Genomic DNA, 23,043 nt, shown 5'->3' on the forward strand with positions numbered 1-23,043 from the left:
CTAGAAGCAGATAACAAGTATGCCATGCAGAAGACAAAAAGAAAGCAAATTTTTTTTTCTGTCTTCATTTATTAGCCAAATCTATGTTTACTTACTTCCTATATTACATCAAACACTATAGAAGAAATGCAATGAAGATTTCTGCTATTTGATAGACTAAATTTTCCAGATGGCTTAGGAATGAAATCTTCAACCATAATTTCATGTGTAATATAACATTTTCTAAGTAAATAGTGGGAGGGCGAGTACATATTGAAAAACTCATTAAAGGAAGTAAAATGTTCAACAGAATTTATTCACTTCATTCAAAAAGAAAGCAATGAAGGAGAAATGAGGAACAAAAAAGACATGAAACAGAAAAACAAGTAAACAGCAGCTATAAATTCAATCAATAATACTAAATGTAAATGGATTAAACAATTTAATCAAAAGGCACATGTTGTCATAGTGGATTAAAAAAATCCAACTATATGTTATTTACAGGAGACACACATTAGATTCAAAATTACCAACAAGTTGAGAGTAAAAGCAAAGAAAAAGATATATCATGTAAACAGCAACCATAAGAAGGAAAATAGCTGTACTTATTATATCAGACAAAAAAGACTTTAAAACAAAGGTGTTATTAGAGATAGACATTTATGACAAAAGGAAAATTAAAAAACAATTATATATACACCAAACAAAAGAACTCCTAAATATATTAAACAGTGACAGAAATGAAGAGGAGATACAGACTACCCTACAATAATATGAGACTTCAATACTGTACTTTAAATAATGGACAGAACCAGAATGAAAAGGATCAACAAAAAAACAGAAGACCTGAACAACACTATAAACCAATTAGACCTAACATATCTATAGAGCACTCCACCTACCTAGAGGAGAATACACATACTTCTCAAGTGCACACTGAACATTCCTCAAAATAAACCATATACTAAACCATACAACAATAGTTATACGAACCTAGTGGCTACTTTGTTGGGGAGCTGCTACTGAGCAACACACATGCTGATATCTGATACGTGGTGACAGCACCGTAAGATGGGTAGGTATCCTTTTCCTCAAGAGTGTGAGCCATAATGGGGGTACAGAAGCCTCTATCAAAGATACCATTATACCAGATCCCCCAGACATCTGATCACAGACCCCTTGTGTCATCACTACTCCTAGACTTCACTATCACTATATAAAAAGAATGGGAGGGGGGAAGGGAGGAGGAGATAAGTACATTCACAAAAGATGACTCATACAGCCAGTATGATCACTCTTACCAGAATAAAAGTCCTACACATAAAAGTGTTTTAGAATATTTTTTAAAAACACATTTATAATACCAAAACATACTCCTCTAATTTTTTAATCTCTTTAACAATTTCTAATACTTAATTTTAAAAACAGTTATTTGTTCCCAAGTGATTCAGCCTTTAAAAATCCTAAGAGGGACACCTGGGTGGCTCAGGAGTTGAGTGTCTGCCTTTGGCTCAGGGTGTGGCCCTGGAGTCTCAGGATCAAGTCCCACATCCAGCCCCCTTGCACGGAGGTTGCTTATCCCTCTGCCTATGTCTCTGCTTCTCTCTCTGTGTCTCTCATGAATAAATAAATAAAATATTTTTTAAAAATAAATAAATAAAAATCCTAAGAAATCGTTGCTTGAAATAAAAACTTTGCACTCAAAGTAGTTAACAATTTAGCCACAGATTTTTTTCCCAACTTGTTCTTCTTCAGACTCCAATGAAGAAATATGTAACAGTCTAAAATTCTAAATACAATACTTCTCTTTATAAACATATTTTTATTCAAAGATTTTAATGAACTCCATTAATACTTATACCACTTCAAAGTCAGTAAGAATAATTATGCCACATATACAACAGCAAAATACTATGCAAAGAAAACACAATTTTATTTTGACACAAAAAGGTTATCACTTACTGTGCTTTTATCTTTTAGAAGTTTTTCAATTACTTCAATTAACATTTCCTTCTGCTCTGGATCAAGGCTAAAACATAAAAAGAAAAGGACATACATTAAGTTTTTTCCCTTTAATTCTAATTTTAAATGAAGTAAATCATTTCAAGAATATTAAGAAAACCTTTTAGGGGAGAGGGAGAGCAAGAATTACATAAAGATAAAAAGAAACAAAACAATTCTGAAATAAAATGGGATGCTTTACTCCCAAATGTGTCCTATCTTTCCCTTCAAAGTTGCTCATATTAATTAACCCAGACACACTAATACCATTAAAAAAGTATTTAAATATCAACTTCACTTCTAAAAAATAGTTGGAAAAATCTTTAAAAAGTAATTACAAGTAGATAAATGATGAATTCTGTTTTTAACTAAGGAAAAAAAGTAATAGGACAGCAATGATTTTTTACTATGGATACGTAATGGTTAAAAACAAATAAAGAGAATTCCCAAGTAAAAATCTGGTATCATTTCAGTTCAGTAATAGAGACATGCGTTACAAAACCTGCCATCTAAAACCAAAACAATATAAGCAAAGGCTTACATATACAGAATTAAGAAATGCATCCTATTAGCAGCTCTAAGCACTGAAATATTGGTAACAATATAATTTCTTCGTAAAATGGAATTCAACTACTGTCCATTTACTGTGAAGCTTAAGAATACAAAGACAAATAAGACAGTCTAATGAAATCCCAAACACAATCATACCCTATAGTAGAAATATGTGTAAGAGAGGACAATAAAAAAAGCACCAGTGGAGGCAGAAGGATTATGGAGAACTTCTTAGAGGAAGTGACATCTCAGATGAATTTAACAATTTAGCTTTAAGTGAAGAAAAGAGATTTTTTTCTAGGTTAAAACTAAACAGACAGTCCTAAGTTAAAAACATTTTATGTAAGGACGCCTGGATAGCTCAGTGTCTGCCTTCAGCGTGGGGCGTGATCCCGGGGTTTGGGATTAAGTCCCACTTTGGGCCCCATGGGGGGAGCCTGCTTCTCCCTCTGCCTATGTCTGCCTCTCTCTCTCTCTCTCTCTCTCTCTCTCTGTTTCTCATGAATAAATAAATAAAATCTTTAAAAAAAAATTTTTGTAGAGGACTAAGAGGCAGTACTGAGCTACTAGATGATAAATTCCAGGCAAGGAGAGTAAGGACTGGAGCTGGAGAGGTAAAGTGGGGCCCAGTGATGGACCTTTAATCTGTCACAGCGAGCTTGGATCTTATTCTGCAAGTATATAGCAAGAAAAGATAGTGAGTGAAAAGCATATCTGACAATTAACTTAAGAAAATGAATTTTTACTTTTTACACACTTATATAAGTTTATTGCTGACCATTATAATTATCTGAACAAACTTTTTAATTCTTTCAAATTCTAGCTAGTCTCCCTTCTCCCAGCAGTCTTTTCCTAACTAATCCCACTTCCTTCATTATATCTTTACATTATGAAGCCCTACACAATAATCTCTGAGCCACATCCTATCAGTCATGGTTAGTATGCATTTCTATATTTATAGATTGTTTTTAACCTTTCATTATCGTTTATTCTGAAGAGTTTTCTGTAATTATCTTACTAAGGATTTCAGAAAAGTTACTGATGTATCTCACCTCAGTGAGCCTAAGGGCTAGAAGGAACATCACCATCTCCCTCATTTCCCAGATAAGGGAACCGAGGCCCAGGGAGGCCAAGGGACTTGCTGGCAACTCACATGGCAAGAATGGCAAAGCTGGCACCACAGAGAAGACAGTGTGCTTTCCTCTCTGCCACAGGACAGCCCTGGGTGCCAGCCGCCATCCAGCGTGCCAGTGCACAGTGAGAATGATAGACAAGTGGGTGGACAGAGAGACAGGCAAATAGGTACTTAAGTATTACAATTATGAGCAAGAATGGCTGGGAATAGCACACCTGTATTTTACTGTCTTTTTCAATTGGGAAAAAAGAGGGAACACCTTATATTTATAGAAACGCATATGCTAGTATCTTATTTAACTTGCCTTTAATTATTTGGCATTGGTTTGATTTTTTTCCTCGAATATATGATAATACATCCTCTACCATTTTCATACATCTTACACAAACGATCCAACACCAAAACACAAAATGATCTTGATAAAAGCTTGTGGAATCAATGGTAACAGAAAATAATACTAAATTATTATAGATAATGACTTTATTTTATTTAGGCTTTTTATTTAGGCTTTTATTTAGGCTTTTTATTTAGGTTTTCCATAAGGATTAAGCCACTGTAGGATATTTTAATAAATATTATACAAATATGGTATGGTGCTGTATTTTAAAATTCGTTAAAATAGCTCTATAAAAGACGACAAGGGAGGGAACATCAGGGCCAAGATTGGAAGAAAGGAGAACAAAGTGAGTTGATAAGTATTTACTCCAAAGATACAAATGTAGCGATCTGAAGAAGCACCTGCACCCCAATGTTTATAGCAGCAATGTCCACCATAGCTAAACTATGCAAAGAGCCCAGATGTCATCAATACATGAATGAATAAACAAGATGTAGTGTATCCCACACACAGACACACACGTAATACTACTCAGCTATCAAAAAAACAAAAAGAAAGAAAGAAAGAAATCTTGCCATTTGCAACAATGTAGATGGAACCAGAGGGTATTATGCTAAACAAAATAAGTTAATCAGAGAAAGACAATTATCATATGATCTCACTCATGTGGAACTTAAAAAACAAAACAGGATTATAGGGGAGAGAGGAAAAAATAAAATGACAAAATCAGAGAGAGAGACAAACCATAAGAGACTCAATCATAGGGAACAAACTGAGGGTTGCTAGACAGGAGGGGGGGAAGGAATGGGGTAACTGGGTGATGGACATTAAGGAGGGCACTTGATGTAATGAGCACTGAGTATCATAAAACTGATGAATAACTGACCTCCACCTCTGAAAATAATGTTAATTAACTAATACATTAATTTTTTAAAAAAATTAATTTTTAAAAATAAAAGAATTAAATATAAATTTAAAAAGAACAAAGTTCAGAGACTAATACTCTTAAGATTCTACCATACAATAAACAGAAAAAAAATCTTCATTTTCTAGTAAAATACGTGTATGTGTACATGAGAGATATACTATATAAATGAGAATTCAAATTCCATTCATTTTTAAGTAATAATATCTGTATTATCACAGGCCCTAAAAGGCTTACAAGTAAAAACCAGCATAGGGTCTCTATAACCAAAATAAAGTTAAAGATGTCTAAAGAATGTTTGTGGGGAGAAAAACTGTCACTGGGTTTACTTAGTATGAGGACAGACTGACAGTAAGAGCTAATAAAATAAGCCTCCATAGGCTGTAACATTCCACATACCATTAGAGATCATTGGTATTATTAACAAAGCACCTACCTGTACAATTTCTGTATTGCATGGGCTGCATTCTTCCTAACATATGGTGATAAATCAGCAGAAGCCTCCTTAATAGCAAGCATCATAATGGGTACAATAATTGGTACTCTAATACTTGACAGAACTCTCAAAGCACTTGCACGGATTAGTTGATTTGGATCCTAAAAACAGTATAAAAATATTCATCAAGATTTCAAGTTCAATATTTCAAAGATATCTTTATGACAAAATTAATTGGTATGCACAGGGTACAATATAATAATAGGAAAAAGCTACTTAATTTAAAGAATCAGTATATGGAAAATGGGTAAGGAAAAAGAGTTAAGTAAATCTTTATTTCCCTGAATAATGTTTGACAAAAAAAGTAACGGTTATAATTCTAGTTGATCATTCATTGCTAAACATGTTTTAGTAATGGGTTTTTTGAGTTTCACAATCATAAAATGCTACAGGTTATAAACTTTATCTTTAAAGTCATGTCCCTTCATTATACACTTTCAATAACTAGTTGGTATAATGATGAAGAGTTCTTTGATGCGCGATAATGATTAAATAGGACATAAAGGAACATACAGAAAATGAAACACAGGGAAAGGCTTAATTAGTTATATATATTATTTTCTAAGGACACTGAATAGGCAAAGTAAGAGACCTTTCAACTCTTTTCAAAACACTACTGTGTCATTTAGATTATTACTCTACTTCTTTAAGTAACACACCTTCAACTCTCCACAAACCTCGGTAGATATTTGCTGGTTCACTCTATTATTTACCTTCAGAGCTCGCTGAAAAGTGCTTATGGACAAGAGTGCCAGATCCTGCTGTTCTTCAGCATACCGGACCAGGTAAACATATACTAACTTCTTGATCTGTTAAAAAATAATAATAATTTAATCCTAGCCAGAGTGAAAATTAAAAATTGAATGGTTTGAATGTCAAATCCATTCTCAACTTTCTTAAAGTAAATAACTGAATAGCTTATATTGTAATATAAAGATAACATATTTCAGGATAATGAATGGCAACAGAAAAAGCTTGTAAAATAAGCATTTTAATAATCTGATCTATAATAGCAACATCCTATATCAAGGTGTTCTGTAGTAACACTCCAACAGGACTTAAGGGCTAACTTGTTTCAAGCTTATGCACTCCTTGCTTGCCGACCTAAGTAAGTCCCTTTGTAGATAAACTAACCTATTTATTCCTTCAGATCTGCAGACCACCGGCCTTGAGGAGGGAAGGACCAGACTTCCCCAAGAGAGGAGTCCTGCCCACACTGGAATACAATTGCTGCTGCTGCCATCAAATTTGTTCAAGTCATGTCCATGACTATCACCTGGGCACCACCTTCCCCTGCAGGTAGCCCACCTCCAGCCCGCAATGTCCCCTTTAAAACCTTCTGGCTTTGTCTGGACAGGAAAGATGGTCTTTGGAACATAAGTCCACCACAGTCCCAGGCTGCCAGCTTCCTGAATAAGGCAACTTTTCTTTTCCAACCATCACTGTCTCTCTATTGATTTTCAAGCAGGGAAGCAGGTGAACCTGAGTTCAGAACCAGTTGTCTGGTAACACTACCTCCTGAAGAAAATAAAAAATCCCTGAGCAAAACTCAAACAAGAATATTAAAATATAAATGAATTGTAAAAATACTTTCAAAATGAGGGATATAAATACTAGAAAGAATTTGGGTTCTGTTCATTAACTATATAGTATTTGAATTTAATTTCCTTATCAATTAAAAAAATTTCCTTATCAATCAAAAGGTGCTGGAGTCCCAACTCTGATTGCATGGTAATATTACATTCCAATATATATTACATATTTTTAGCTCAGTAAGAATAAGATATTACAATACCAATTTAATGTAATAAAAATTCTACAAGACTGGAAGCGTCTTCTAAAAACAGTTATAAATGGCAATTTAATCGCTAAATCTTTACCAGAAGTATGAACAGAAAAATTAAATAAAAATTAGAATTTCAGTTAAAATTCATCAACTGCTTCCTTCTAACTGCTCACAGCCTCTTCCTTCTCAGTATCTTTTTTTTTTTTTCCTTCTCAGTATCTTTAGATACCAGAGCCTGATTGTGTATGTCTCAGCAGATCTAAAAGTTTACGGAATGTTTGTTCAAAGAGCACAGGAACTAGGGGAAATAGCTGGAAATAGGAGGAATTGATTCTGGAAAGGAAAAAGAGTACTAACCAGGCCATATTTTATGCCATACTAATCAAAACTGAACTTCTTTAAGGATAACTGCCATGGCTTTCCTTTCCTTCCCTTCCCTCATACACCAATTTCCTTTGACACAGTGTAGTTTTGTCTCATTTTTCTTAAGTAAGCTATAGGCCCAATGTGGGTTTGAACTTACAACCCCAAAATCAAGAGTCTCATGCTCTACCAATTAAGCCAACAATGTACCCTAACAGCATAGTTTTCAGTTACTTCACATCCTGTTTGTTCTTTCTAAACTTATTCCAATTTGTCTATATACTTTCAGTGTAGTACTTCAAACTACAAATGAAGTTTAAGGAGAACAAACAAGTTTAAGGCCATGTTCCATGTGAGGGGCTTCCACTGATACAACTAATTCTTAAACATAACAATACATCTTTTCTAAATGTAACCATTTACTCAAACCATACTTGAGTAAATGTTCTGGTGAGGTTTTTTTTCTTTTAAAAAAAAGGCAAGATCTAACATTTATCTATAAAAACTGTCAACATCTTAAATTCAATACAGCATGGCACCCTCTTAAGATAATTTTAGATTTTAACTTGTATTTCAACCTATTTTGATATTCTTTACAATTTTATAAGTACAAGTGAAAACTTAATGAGCATACTTTCTATATCTGCATTAATATTTATTTAAAAAGCTAAATATACCGGGATCCCTGGGTGGCGCAGCGGTTTGGCGCCTGCCTTTGGAGCCTGCTTCTCCCTCTGCCTGTGTCTCTGCCTCTCTCTCTCTGTGACTATCATAAATAAATAAAAATTTAAAAAAAATTAAAAAAAAAAAAGCTAAGTATACCATGTTGATACCAATCCATTCTTCTACACTGTATGGACAGGGTTATAAGTGAAAGTTAACAAAACATTTATTTCCAAATTCTCTTTCATAGTGAATGGATCAATTAAGTCTTAAAATTAAAACTTAAAATATTAGGGCAGCCTCGGTGGCGCAGCAGTTTAGCGCCGCCTGCAGCCCACAGCGTGATCCTGGAGACCCCGGATTGAGTCCCACGTCAGGCTCCCTGCATGGAGCCTGCTTCTCCCTCTGCCTGTGTCTCCGCCTCTCTCTCTCTCTCTCTCTCTCTCTCTCTCTCTCGCTCTCGCTCTCGCTCTCTCTCATGAGTAAATAAAATATTTTAAAAAAACTCTTAAAATATTAAAACTCAGTACCCAATGCAGTCTAGAATCTGCCCCAAAATTCCTTTCCAGTCAAAGAGGAATAGTCAATCCCCAAATATAACTTGCACTTTTTGTCTCAATCCCCCAAGTTCTGATAATCATATCTTCAAAAAGCAAAAATGAGGGCAGCCCGGGTGGCTCAGCGGTTTAGCGCCACCTTCAGCCCTGGGCCTGATCCTGGAGACCCAGGATCCAGTCCTTCGTCAGGCTCCCTGCAAAGAGCCTGCTTCTTCCTCTGCCTGTGTCTCTGCCTCTCTCTCGCCCTCTGTGTGTGTGTCTCTCATGAATAAATACATAAAATATTTTTTTAAAAAAGCAAAAATGAAACAATAAAATGTCCATCAAAGATGAATAGTAAAATAAATTACATGACACCCATAACACTATACTAGGCAGTCCCTAAATAGATTTAAGTAAATCTGTACTTGACATTAAAAATGTCTTTGTAAAATGTTTAAAGGTGCAAAACAGTATGTATTATATGATCTCACTTCTATATTAATAAAAAAATACACATATATAGCACTAACTATGTGCAATTAATTCATTTTAAATGCACAATTCAATGAACAGGTATTGTTACTCCTATTTTACACATGAAAAAACTGAAACACAACAAGGTTTAGTAACTTGACCAAGAAAGCACATCTATTAAATGAAGAACCAGATTCAAACCTAAGCATAAGTTAAGAAATCTATATATTAAAATGTTAAGAGTGACTATACCTGAGTGGTAATATTATCCAGCGACCGTAACTCTCACTCTTTACATCTTTATTAATTTTTTTTTACAATGAATGTTAATTTTGTGTTCAGATAAAACAATAAAGATATTTTTACTTTGGGGTGAATCTCCTCTTCCAGATCTCCTCTACAGCAGAACAGTACTTTCTCTGATTATAAAAGTATTTTAAACTGTTTCATTATAAAAAAAAAATCTCAAACCGAAAATATGTCTAAGTTTATATATTTCTATAAAGACAGCTTTTTCTATAGCACTGATAAGATGCAGCCACTGAAACTGTTTTAAACCTCTTTAAAATGTCAACAAAAAGCCCAAGCTAAATGAACAAACTGCCAGTCAACCAATCTGTGACAGTCCCTTACTTTGGAACATTAGCCTATCAGGAACAAACACACTCTTAAAAAAAAAAAAAAAAAACATACCTCTGAGTGCCAATCAATCAACAGCTGTTTCACCCAAGTGATCACATAACTACAGATGATATCAACCCACTAAGGCCACTGAAAGTCCACAAACCCTTTCAATGTTCACTCAGAACAAGCAATCTTACACAAGAATACACGCAGGTTCCAAAACTATGGATACTACTATGTAAGATGGCAACCATATGATCCAAAATATACCCAATGTTTTAGATTATATTTAAATGGAAATATAAAGTTTTTCATTACAGTTCAAGAAACATGTATCCAATTGAGATATAGACAGCTTTCTCCACAACCTAATTTTTAAGTTCTTAGGATTATAACAGTGCCAAAAAGCAATTAACATTTGCTAGCTGACTGATTTATAGCATTTTCAATAAATCAAATCAATACACAGATACATTTTTTAAGTTATTTCTCAAATTCACCTTAGAATCAACAAGAGGTTACTTAAATACAGGAACCATTCCTTAGTCATCTGTCTATGCTCAGGCCTAATCACATGCCTGGCATATATAGTAAGATTTCAATAATTAGCTGAACAAAAACATCACAGCCCAATGGTACACTAAAAAAATGTAATAAGACATTTTCCATTAAATTGCAACATCAGGGATCTACTTTACCACCAATAGTTATAATTCACCAAATAGATGCCTAAAAAACATCAACATATGAAGAAATGATGGGTATTACAAGGATTGCCTCCAGTCTTTAACTTGTGGTTTTTGCTTTTTTTTTTTAATTAACCATTTAAAGTATTCTTTCTCCTTACTAATTACATTCAGATCCAGGCTACCGTTCTCTGAAAAGTTTCCAAAGAAAATGGGTTAGAATGCACCCATCCCTTCATCCTCCTGTGATTTCTCAGCAACACCTTTATTTACCAAGTAACTGTACAGCCAACTTTTAAAGCTGAATTATGAACTCCAGAATATATCCAGGGGTTTATATTGGCAATACTGAAACATTCAGATCCACAGCTGAGCTAGCAGGCATTGCTGTAATTACTCACTATTGGAGAAGGATTTTTGTGACTGTTATAGCAAAAAGCATAACAATATTAAATCACAGAAGGTTGCAAAACACCAAATTTGTTCTAGTTCTGTTATAAGAATCAATCAATATTGACCACAAGAGGCCTATGCACCGACTGGCTGCAGGTGTGCAGAGAAAGCCTAGTTTCCTTGAAACCATTCTGTGACCAGAAATGGGAGTACTTAAAGCTCCGTGACTACACCATTCTCTGATCAGTTACCTTCATTCAATGTTACAACACTCCTTGCTGTAAAGCTAATCATAGCAGAGCCCCAGTAGGCTGGAAGAACACAGGCAGATCTGTTTAATTAGTTTATCAATACTAGTACATCAAACTTCATGAGTTATTGACTAAATCTTTGATTATTTTTGCACTATAACCAGTGATTGCTTACTAGGTAACTTTTGGTATCGTTTGACATCAAATGGAAGATGACGTACAGCTTAACTGTGTGTATAAGGCAGCATGTACTAATAAAAATGAAATTTTGCAGTTGATAGGAATGAAACATAATTCTCTAAACATAAATTTTAAGCTTATGTCAGTTTTCTCACATTAGAAGATTAATAAGCATATTCAAAAAATAAGGTATTTCAAGAACAAAAGAAATCCAACAAATAGACCATTAATTATGTTTATAGTGATATTTTTGTTGCAGAACATTAGGCAGTATATGAGAATCTGAGTGTAAAGGGGAAAGATGAACAAATAGGGAAGGTCTACTATTATAACTACTAAACAGTACAAACAGCTTTGGATGAAAAATAAATAATACAGAATCTTCTGTTTACAAGAAGACTAGATGTCCAGGGGGAACTAGTTAATTTATTGCCAATTTCTAAGGACTTGCTCATTTCTATCCATCTCTAAGACATAAAAAAATTTATACCAATGCCAGATACCTCCCAAAGGATAGCTAATACCAGATGTTGACATGGGGCCAAAATCACTAAGGCAAAAGGAAGAGGAAGGAAGCCTCAAATAAGAATGGCTTTGAAAGGGGAATGGTCTAAGATGGGTTCTGAAGCTAAGACTCCTGACTTTGGATTCCGACTCTTAAACTTAATAGCTGTGTGACCACACTGACTTATTGCTCTACTTAAAAAATTCTACCATCATTCTCAAGTCAAGATTATTTTATTCAGGGGCGCCTCAGTGGCTCAGTCGGTTAAGTGTCTGGCTTTGGCTCAGGTCATGATCCCAGGGTCCTGTGATAGAGTCCTGCATGGGGCTCCCTGCTCAGCAGGATGCCTGCTTCTGCCTCTCTCTCTGCTGTTCCCCCTTCTTGTGCTCTCTCACTCTCCATCTCTCTCAAATAAATAAATAAACATCTTAAAAGAAAAAGATTATTTTTAGTCACTCTTATTTTTTCCTGTACCTACACAACCTTTTCATTTTAAAAATGCTTTGTTTTTAAAACTAAAGATACTTAAGCATTGATTATAAAATTGCTAAAGATATATGGCTCACTCAGTATATTCTGGCCATAAAGCACTTTAAGACTCTGCTATAGAAGTTTGATGTAGAAGTTGGAAAAGATGATGTGAATTTTCAAGTATGTATAGGTATATACAATTGTCAGGTATAAACTGACAATTCCACAATCAAAGTAGGGAAAACTGAGACTAATGTTTCATTTGTTCAATAATGTTTCATATATTTTTAAGGCTTTTAAGGCTTTTTAAGCTAAGAGATTTTTATATCAAGCTATAATTTAATAATAACTGAGAGACCTCATTTACTCTCCTACCTTAAACAGAAAATCAAGAGAAAAAATAGTTTTCATATGCTGGACAATAAGCAGCACAGTACAGTGAATCCTCGGAGGGAAAAGCTGAGGGGAGTGCTACCAGAGAGGGTAATAAACCTACCAGCACACAAAGGGTAACTCAAACAGAATCCAGGAGATTCACTGTACTTAGGAGACAGATAGCAAAAGTTCAGAGGCCAAGGCTGCTAGAATTTGCAGAGCAGAAAAACAACTAGAAGGAAACTTCAGAGATAGCACACACACAGCAGAGGACCTCCACCAACCAAGTCTAGACTAAGCACTGATATGTATAAGAATGAGATGAAACTACCTGAGACCAGACCCCCCACCACCACCACCACCAAAAAAAGGCCAACACAAAGAACACAGAACACCAAAAACAAACACTGGGAAAAGGTAGGCAGAACAGATCTCAACGATCACAAAAAACTAGGAATAGGGATCCCTGGGTGGCGCAGCGGTTTGGCGCCTGCCTTTGGCCCAGGGCGCGATCCTGGAGACCCAGGATCGAATCCCACATCGGGCTCCCGGTGCATGGAGCTTGCTTCTCCCTCTGCCTATGTCTCTGCGCCTCTCTCTCTCTCTCTGTGACTATCATAAATAAATAAAAATTTAAAAAAAAAAAGAACTAGGAATAATTAATGTTCCTAACAGCCACAGAAAAAATATCTCATAAATACATGAATTTTTTAGTAGAATCCTAAAAAAAAGTATTGCCTTAGGAGTGGGATTAACCTAGACTAAAAATATTTCTGTAGTCCCTAATAAAGTTTAAATGTATGCTTTGCGAGAATGAAATGATTCCATATAACTTGACTGTGCACCACAAAAAAAAAAAAAAAAAAACAAACCACAATTTAAAGGAATACAAGATCCAGCAACTGACAGCATAAATTTCATATTGTTTAACATGAGTTAAAACTTACTAAGGTTATTAAAAAATTAGGAAAATATGAATTATAACCATGAGAAAAATCAATCCATAGAAAAAAACTCAAAATGACAGAAAGAGCAGAGGGACTCCTGATCTTGGAGTCATGAGTTTGAGCCCCACATTGGCAATAGAGTTTACATAAAAATAGTATCTTTAAAAAAAAGGCAGAAGGATTTTATAGCTATTATAAATATGAGCCATATGCCCAAGAAAGCAGACGAAAATATGAGTATAGTAAAAGAACTGCAAGACATGAAAGTGATCCAATGAAACATCTAGAGATGAAAAATATAAGAGCTAACATGATAAATACAGTGGAAGAGATTACAAATTAGGCGCAACAAAAGGAAAAGTCAATTAACTTGAGTATACAGCAATAGAAATGAAGCACAGAGAGAAAAGACTGGAGGAAAAAAAGAACAAACCATCAGTGACCTATAGGACATCAATTAGTCTGCATGTGTACTAGAAGTGCCAGGAGAGAAAGGAGACAAAATATATTTTTAAAAAACTAACGGTTGGGGATCGCTGGGTGGCTCAGCAGTGTAGCACCTGTCTTCAGCCCAGGACATGATCCTGGAGTCCCGGGATCAGGTCCCACATCGGGCTTCCTGCATGGAGCCTGCTTCTCCCTCTGCCTGTGTCTCTGCCTCTCTCTCTCTCTCTGTTACTCATGAATAAATAAATAAAATCTTTAAAAAATAAAAATAATAAAAATTAAAAAACTAATGGCTGAAATGTTATCAAATTTTAAAAAATCATAAGCCCACAAATATAAGATGCTCAACAAACCTGAAGGAGGATGAGGGGGGAAAAATGCCAAGGCATATCACAATAAACTTTAAAACCAGTGCTAGAGAGAAAACCTTAAAACCAACAAGAGAAAAGAAAGACATATTACACACAATGAAATGGAGATTAACAATGACAGTAAACTTGCAAGACAGAAAACAATGAAATATTTTTTTTAAGATTTTATTTATTTATTTATTCATGAGAGACAGAGAGACGCTGTCATGATTCATGAGAGGCAGAGACACAGGCAGAGGGAGAAGCAGGCTCCACGCAGGGAGCCTGATGTGGGACTCAATCCCGGGACTCCAGGATCGCGCCCTGGGCTGAAGGCAGGCGCTAAACCACTGGGCCACCCAGGGATCCCTGAAATATTTTTTAAATACTGAACAAAAAAGATTGCAAATCTAGAACTGTAAATTCTACTAGGCAAAACATTTTCAGATGTAGGCAAAATAAAGACTTTTTAAAATAAAACCTGAAAGAATTCATTACCAGCAAAACAAGAAATGCCCTCTAGTCATAAGGAAAATAATATCAAATGTGGTATTTCAAAGGGATGAAGAGGGTCACAAATGGTAAACATGAAAGAATACAAAAAGACCTTCAGGGAGTGGGCAGTACTATCTTTAATAGATAACTGCATCTCTGGTAATTTTGGAATAAAACTGTACTGGAACATTCTCCCACAGAAAACTAAAAAACTACCTATTACAAAAGTAGTGTGGGCCCTGGTGGTGAAACAGCAGCAGATAGACTCTGGTTAGGAGTATATGCTCAAAGGTGATAAGAAAGAGGGCTGTGTAAATTCCCATTCCCATGGCTTTCTGATGAGGCAAAATGAGTATTGGATGAAATCCAAGTAGAGGCACTGATGTGTCCAACCAGTCTCTCTGACCAAAGGAACAAAAAAACTGAACCTAGGAAAATTATGGCCCCTGAAAAAAATAGGGGAATCCCACCAGGGAGAGAGCCAGAGATGGGCTCCTCAAGCAGTCTCTACCCACATCTCTGTCTAACTCCTGAATCATGCAAGCAGAGAATCGACTCAAAGCAGCTCAGCAAAAGACAAAAAATACAAAATGAGGCCGAAGTTGCTACTTAATGGAATTTCCAATATGAACCCAGTCAAGGTAACCACCTTCAAAAATACCACCTGTGGAGGAAAAATAAAAGAATATAGAATCTCTGTGATTTAATATAACGTCAAGAACAGAGCTCGAAATTACCCAACATAATAATACCTAAGGAGGGGCACCTGGGAGGCTCACTGGTTGAGCATCTGCCTTGGGTCCAGGTCCTGATCCCAGGGTCCTGGGATCCAGTCCCACATCAGGCTCCCTGCAGGGAGCCTGCTTCTCCCTTGGCCTATGTCTCTGCCTCTCTCTGTGTCTCTCATGAATAAATAAAAATAAAATCTTTAAAAAAAAAAAAGAAGAAGAAGAACTAAAGAAATGGAATACTGGAATACTGTGTACATATTCATAAACACAAGAAAATCAATGAAATGCAAGCTTGAGATAAAGAAGGTACTGGAACCAGCAGACAATGATTTTAAAACTGCTATAACACTTACTCTTAGGTAAAAGAAAATGTGCTCTCAATGAATAAACCAAAGCTCAGCAAAAAAAAAAAAAAAAAAAAAAAAAATAACTAGAAATTCTAAAATGAAAAAAACCTCACTGAATGCACTGAACAATCAAATGAAAATGGCAGAAGAATGAATAAGTGAATTGGAATGGAAAACAGATGAATAAAAATCCAGTGTGAGGAAAACAAAAAAAGATATAAGAAAACCAAAACAAAGCTTCATACACTATTAGACAATATCAAAAATATAATACATATGTAATTTAAATATCAGAAAAAAAGAATGGACCAAAATATTATATGAAGACATTATGGCCACACTGATGTTTCTAGTAGCATTATTTACAATAGCCAAGATAAGGAAGCAGCCCAAGTGTCCATCGACTCACAAATGAATAAAGAAGAGATGGGGTGTGTGTGTGTGTTTAATATTATTCAGCCATAAAAAAAGAATGAAATCTTGCCATTTGCAATGACATGCATGGAGCTAGAAAACACAATGCTAAGTGAAAATTTCGAAGTCAGGCAGAGAAAAATACCCTATGATTTCACTCACATGTGGAATTTAAGAAACAAAACAAACCAAGAGAAAAAACAAGAAACAGATTCTTACTATAGAGGAAACAAAAATGATGGTTACCACAGGGGAGGTGGGTAGGGGCATGGGTTAAATAGGTGATGGAGATTAAGGAGTACTTGTGATGAGCACAGGGTGATGTCTGGGAGTGAATTATTATACTGTACACCTGAAACTAAATAATAATAATAATAATAATAATAATAAGAGAAGAGAAAAAACGGCCAAAATTTCCCTAAGTTTGATCAAAAGCAAAAATTCTTGGATCTAAGATACTTAACAGACCCCAAAACAAATGAACGCAAAGAAGCTCAAACCAAGACAACTGAAAAGTCAAAGATAAATAGTAAAGCAAGAAAGCAGCAAGAGAAAAAGGACAAATTACAAAAGTGTTATCAATATTCAATTAATAGGGACATTGCATAAGGAATTAAAGAGGATCTTTAAAGTATCTTTAGAGCACTGAAAGAAAAACAACATCTCCATAACTCAGCATCCTACAACCAATGAAATGATCCTTTAGCAATAGAGATAAAATGGAAACACTTTCAGTTAAGAGATTTCATCACCAACAGATCTGCACCACAGTAAAAGCTAATGGTATTTTTTTAAGGCAGGAAGATAATGATAGAAATTTGGATCTTAACAACACAAAGAACATTGGGATAGTAAATATCTGAATAAATGATAAATATTTTTTTCTAGGTTTTTGTCTTTAAAAAACCATGAGTATTTAAGGGTTGCAGAAGGGAAAGTGGGGGTGGGGATAGGGTAACTGAGTGATGAGCATTAAGGAGATGAGCACTGAGTGTTATACTAGTTGTTGGCCAACTGAATTTAAATTAAATAAACAAACAAGTAAATAAATATCATGAGTATTTAAAACAAAAATTGCAGAGCACCTGGCTGGCTCAGTTGGTTAAGCATTTATTTGCCTTTGGGTCAGGTCATGATCCCAGGGTCCTGGGATCAAGCCCCTCATCAGACTCCCTATTCAGCAGAGTCTGCTTCTCCCTCTCCCTCTGCCACTCCCCGTTTGTGCTCTCTCTCTCTCTTAAATAAATAAAATCTGTTAAAAAAATTTTTTTGAATTGTCTCATGATGTCATGATGTTTTTAATCTCACACGTATAATATCTAAAGTATAAAAGATAGAAGGAATATGAATGTATACAGCTGTAAGATTTCTTTATTTTAAGTGAACAGATGCAATATTAAATAAGACTACAAAAAGAATACAGTCAACAGTAAAAATAATGCAAAAATAAACACAGTAAAAATAAAAACAAGAATATTTAAAATGGGATTTCCTCCAAAACAAGGGAAGGAAAGAAAAAAGAAACAAATAAAAAGAAACAGTATAACAGTACACTCAAATCTGAACACATCAATAGGATATTAAGTGTTAAAAGAATAAACAATCCAATTTAAAGACACAGTTTGACAGAATGGATGGAGAAAAAATGCAGCCACGTGCTGTTAGTAAGAGATGCACATTAGATACAAAGACACAGGCTGAGAGCAAATAGATGAAGAAAAGATACACCATACAAAGAGATGAGAAGGCTAGAGAGGCAGTATTAATAACAAATCAAATAGACTTTAAAAAAAAAAGTATTACCAGAGATAAAGAAGGACTTATTTTAGGATAAAAGGGTCTATTTATCATGATGACATAAAAAGAGTGATGCCTGATGGGAGTACTTAACTATAATATATATATATATATATATATTGGAGATTCAAAATCCCTCTACTAGCAATCAGTGGAACAACTAGACAAGAGGTCAGTAAAAATAATTTTAAAAATCTAACCAATATTAACCACATTTATTTAAATAACACATATCCAACAATAGCAGAATACACATTCTCTTTAATTGAGCATGGTATGCACACCAAAATAAACTTTGATGATCTATAAACAAGTTCCTATAAAGTTTAAGAATGAAATAACATTAGGTATGTTTTAAGACTAAAATAGAATCATGTTACAAAGCAATCAAGGATAAAATCATTAAGACAACCTTTCCACCCCCAATGTCAGGAAATTAAACAATGTACTCTTAAATAATCCAGGAGTCAAAACAGAAATCATAAAGTAAATAAAAAATATTTTTAACTAAACAACAAAAATGCATAACATTAAATTTGGAAAATGCAAATGAAGCAATGTTTAGAAGGAAATAGTGTTAAAAGTTTATGTTAACAAAAAGATTTGATTTTAGTTCCCAACTCAAGATATTTAAAAAAAGAACAAACCCTAAATTATGTATAAGTGAAATATGAAAGATAAATACAAAAGTCATTAATTATGAAAAACCCATCATAACATAGAAAACAGAAAAAAGTAAACTGATAAAATCAAAAGCTATTTTTCAAAAGGTCAATACAATTGATTAGGTTCTAATTTAATCAAGAAAAAAGATAAGAACTACCAATATCAGGAAGGAAAGAGAAAAATATCACTACAGAAGGCATAGACACTAATACTAAGGAAATATTACTAACAACCTTACTTTAATAAACTGACAACCTGAATGAAATGGATAAATTTCTTGAATGACAAATTACTAATCCAAGTCCAATAAGAAATAGAAAATCTAAATAGCCCTGTGTTGGGGGTCCACCAAGACCATCTTCAGGCTGGATGATTGGCCAAAAGGATTTACAAGACTCCAAAAGTTGTTACACTCAGGGTTATGGTTCATTACAGCAAAAGCATACATAGTAAAAAATTAGCAAAAGGACAAGATACATGGGTGAAGTCCAGAGGAAACCAGACACAAGCTTCCAAGAGTCCTTTCACCAGTGGAATCAGCATAAGATCTGCTTAATTCCTTGAGCAACAGTGTGTGATGACATGTCAAAATATTGCCAACCAGGAAACTTGACTGAAAAAGATCGTCCAAAGCATTTATTAGGGATCAGTCACATACATATCGTACAACTACACACACTGTCATCACTACGTATGAGATCAGTAACAGAAGCTTCAGAACAGGAAAAGAAAAAGCAGATATTTACCATAAATTGCATTTTTAGCATACATTACCTGGACAAACTAGTACACCACGGCTCAAGACGACAGAGACATTAAACACTTTCATCAGAGAGAATAGTCCACTAGCTCAGTCTGCCCAAGACAGACAAGGGAGAGTCATGAGAACATCTTTCTAATGAATATACAGCGTTTGAGCAACCCAAGCCTACTGAGTTAACTATTTCCCACAGAGGTCTATACTCAATAAACAACTTGAATTCATCATTTAAAACCTTCCCATAAAATAAACTCCAAGCCCAGATGATTTCATAGTAAGGATAAAATAATACCATTTAAGATAAAATAACCCTACACATACCCTACAACAAAGGAGAAACAAGTTTCAACTCATTTTATAAAGCCAGTATTAACCTGATTACCATGATATCAAAACAAAAGCCACTGCAAGGAAAAAAAAATCCTTCAATAACATACAGATGAAAAATTCCTTAACAAAAAATTAGGAAATCAATTCTAACAGTATAAACGTTTAATACATCCTGACTATGAGGGATTTACCCCATGAATAAAAAAGTTTAGTAAGTGAAAATCAATCCTATTCATTTACCATATTAAGAGAATAGAGAAAAATCATGATAATTTCAGTAGTTACTGAAAAAGCACTTGAAAAAATTTCAAAACTCATTCACTATAAAAACTTCCAGGAAAGTAGGGATAGAAAGAACTCCTCAACAGGATTACAGACAGCTGCAAAAAAACCCTATAGCTAATATCATAATCAATGGTAAAAGGCTCAGTGCTTTCTAAACGAGAAACAAGACAAGGATAACCATTCTCATCACTTTTATTCAACATCGTAATATAAACTGTACTCAATATAATATGACAAGAAGAAAAAAGGAATAGAAAAATAAAATTATAGTTGTATATATTATCATTTATGTAACAAAGCCGATGAAATCTATAAAATAGCTTTCAGAACTAATAAGTGAATTTAGCAAGGACACAAGATCAATATACAAAGTCAATTCTGCATGCTAGCAATAACCAATTGGGAAATGAAATCAAAAACACAATGTTGTTTAAAATAGCACTCAAAACTCCTAAAAACTAAATTTAAAGCATGTGCAAAACTCATATACCAAAAACTACAAGATACTGCAAAAGGAAATCACAGAAGACCACATTCACGGGCTGGAAGACTTAATATGGTAAAGATAGTAATTCTTCTCAAAGTGATCTATAAATTCAATGTAAACAAAATCAATCCTAACAGGCTTTTGAAGATACTGACATGCTAATTTTAACACTTACATAAAGACAAAGGACCCAGATTACCCAAAATAATGTTAAAAACGGAACAAGACTGCAGTGCTTATGTTACCAGACTTCAAGACTCAAAATAAGACTATAGTAAACAAGGCAGTGTGATATGGCAAACAGATCAATGGCACAGAACAGATCAACAATATTTCACAATAAGTGGCAGGGTAATTCAAAGGGTGAAAAGATTTGGTCTTCTTAAAAATGGTATCAGAACAATTGAGTATCTGGAAAAAGAAATTATTTTGAAATCTCAAATCTTACCTCACATCACACACAATATCTAATTTAAAATGTAGTGCACAGTAAAGAATTAATATAGTAGGCCAGAGATTGCTATCCTTAGAAAGTCTGCTTACAAAGTTGGCCTGATGGCATCTGGGAACTTGAATTTCAAGGGTAATTTCCACATTCTCTAACTGAGAAAGAGGGTTTACATACAAACAATATGGTTTATGCTCAGCATTTGCTTTCTTGGGTCGCCTGGGTGGCTCAGCGGTTGAGAGTCTGCCTTTGGCTCAGGGTGTGATCCTAGAGTCCCGGGATTGAGTCCCACATCGGGCTTCCAGCATGAAGCCTGCTTCTCCCTCTGCCTGTGTCTCTGCCTCTCTTTGTGTGTGTCTCTCATGAATAAGTTTAAAAAAAAAAATCTTTAACAAAAACAAACACACATTTGCTTTCTTTCAGGGAGTCTGGAATTTTGGCACTTTCTAGACAGTTAATGCCTATATGAACAGCGCCCCCACCCCTGCCCCAAAAGACATGGGCACTTAGTCACTAATAAGCTTTCCCAGTGGACACCACTTCATACTTTTTGTCACAATTGATGCTGGAGGAATTGACTGTCACTGGGAAAAACAGTGGGAAAGGAAACTTGGAAGTTTGTATCTAATTTCCTCTGGACTTCACCTCACATACCTCTTTCAGGGCCTAATTTTGCTATGTGTCTTTCACTGTAATAAATCATAGCTATCAGTATGACTATATCTTGAGTCTTCTGAATCCTCCCAGTGAATCACAGAACCTGTGGATCACAGACTTATGACATGGATCATAGACCTAAATACAATAGCTGAAACTATTAAACTTTTAGAACAAACCAGGAAAATCTTTGACATTAGGTTAGGCAAAGATTTCTTAAACAGGTCACAAAAAATCAAGAAGTATAACTGAAAAAAAAAAAAACAGATAAAATGGACTTTATCAAAAATCAAATGTTTGTTTTTTTAAAAAGATATTAAAACAAAAAAGGCAGGCCACAGACCAAGAGAAAATAAGTAAGAGTAAATAACTATCTGACAGAAGACTGGTACCAGAATTTTTACACTTTAAAAATAAGAAAAAAATTTAAAAACAAGCTAAAGATCTGAATAGTTTAGAAGAGATACAACTAGCCAATAAATCATAAAAAGATGCTCAGCATCACTAAATATAAGAAAATGCAAATAAAGGCACAACGAAATAACATTATACACCTACCAAAGTGGCTAATGTTGAGTCTAATAAGATCTAGTCTAATAAGATCAAGTCAGAAACGATGTGAACCAACTGGAATTCACATACAATTGCTGGTGGGAATATAAATGGTACAACCACTCTGGAAAACTCCATACACTATTTTCTTAAAACTAAATATCCATTTCTCAGACAATGCAATTGATCTAAGTATTTAGAAAAGAAAAAAAAATTAAACAAAAATTAAAATACATGACCACATATAGCATTTTATTCAAGTGCACTGTAACAAGTCAATGTAAAAATTGTGAAACATCAGATTATAGCAAAAAGGAACAAAATGTGACAACAGGAAACAGCATAGATGAATCTCAAGATTCCTCAGTAAAGGAAATCAAACAGAGATACCATACTGTCTGGTTTAATTTATAAGAAATTCAAAAAATGACAAAACTATAGTGACAGAAAGCAGATAAGTAGTTTCTTGGAGATTCAAAGTGGATCACAGCCATATATATAAAAGTTAAATCTATAGAACTCTTAGGAAAGACAAGTATAAATCATTGGATCCTTGGATTAAGCACCCAGATGAATTAAAAATGGATCACAGTAC

The 23,043-nt window shown here is 34.5% G+C and overlaps 1 protein-coding gene across 2 annotated transcripts in view; it reads right to left on the minus strand.

Moving 5' to 3' along the window:
* The window catches only part of AP3B1 (adaptor related protein complex 3 subunit beta 1), a 263,801-nt gene that overhangs the window by 194,255 nt on the left and 46,503 nt on the right, over window positions 1-23,043 (minus strand). For both annotated transcript variants that reach the window (XM_055342262.1, XM_055342261.1), the window contains exons 4-6: window positions 6,139-6,234; window positions 5,366-5,526; window positions 1,942-2,008 (exon numbers count right to left, since the gene is read on the minus strand). In XM_055342262.1, the coding sequence (XP_055198237.1) occupies window positions 1,942-2,008; window positions 5,366-5,526; window positions 6,139-6,234 (324 nt within the window). The remainder of the gene's footprint in view (window positions 1-1,941; window positions 2,009-5,365; window positions 5,527-6,138; window positions 6,235-23,043) is intronic.

The sequence above is a fragment of the Nyctereutes procyonoides genome, unplaced genomic scaffold (genome assembly GCF_905146905.1).
Source record: "Nyctereutes procyonoides isolate TBG_1078 unplaced genomic scaffold, NYPRO_anot_genome, whole genome shotgun sequence".
Taxonomy (NCBI): domain Eukaryota; kingdom Metazoa; phylum Chordata; class Mammalia; order Carnivora; family Canidae; genus Nyctereutes; species Nyctereutes procyonoides.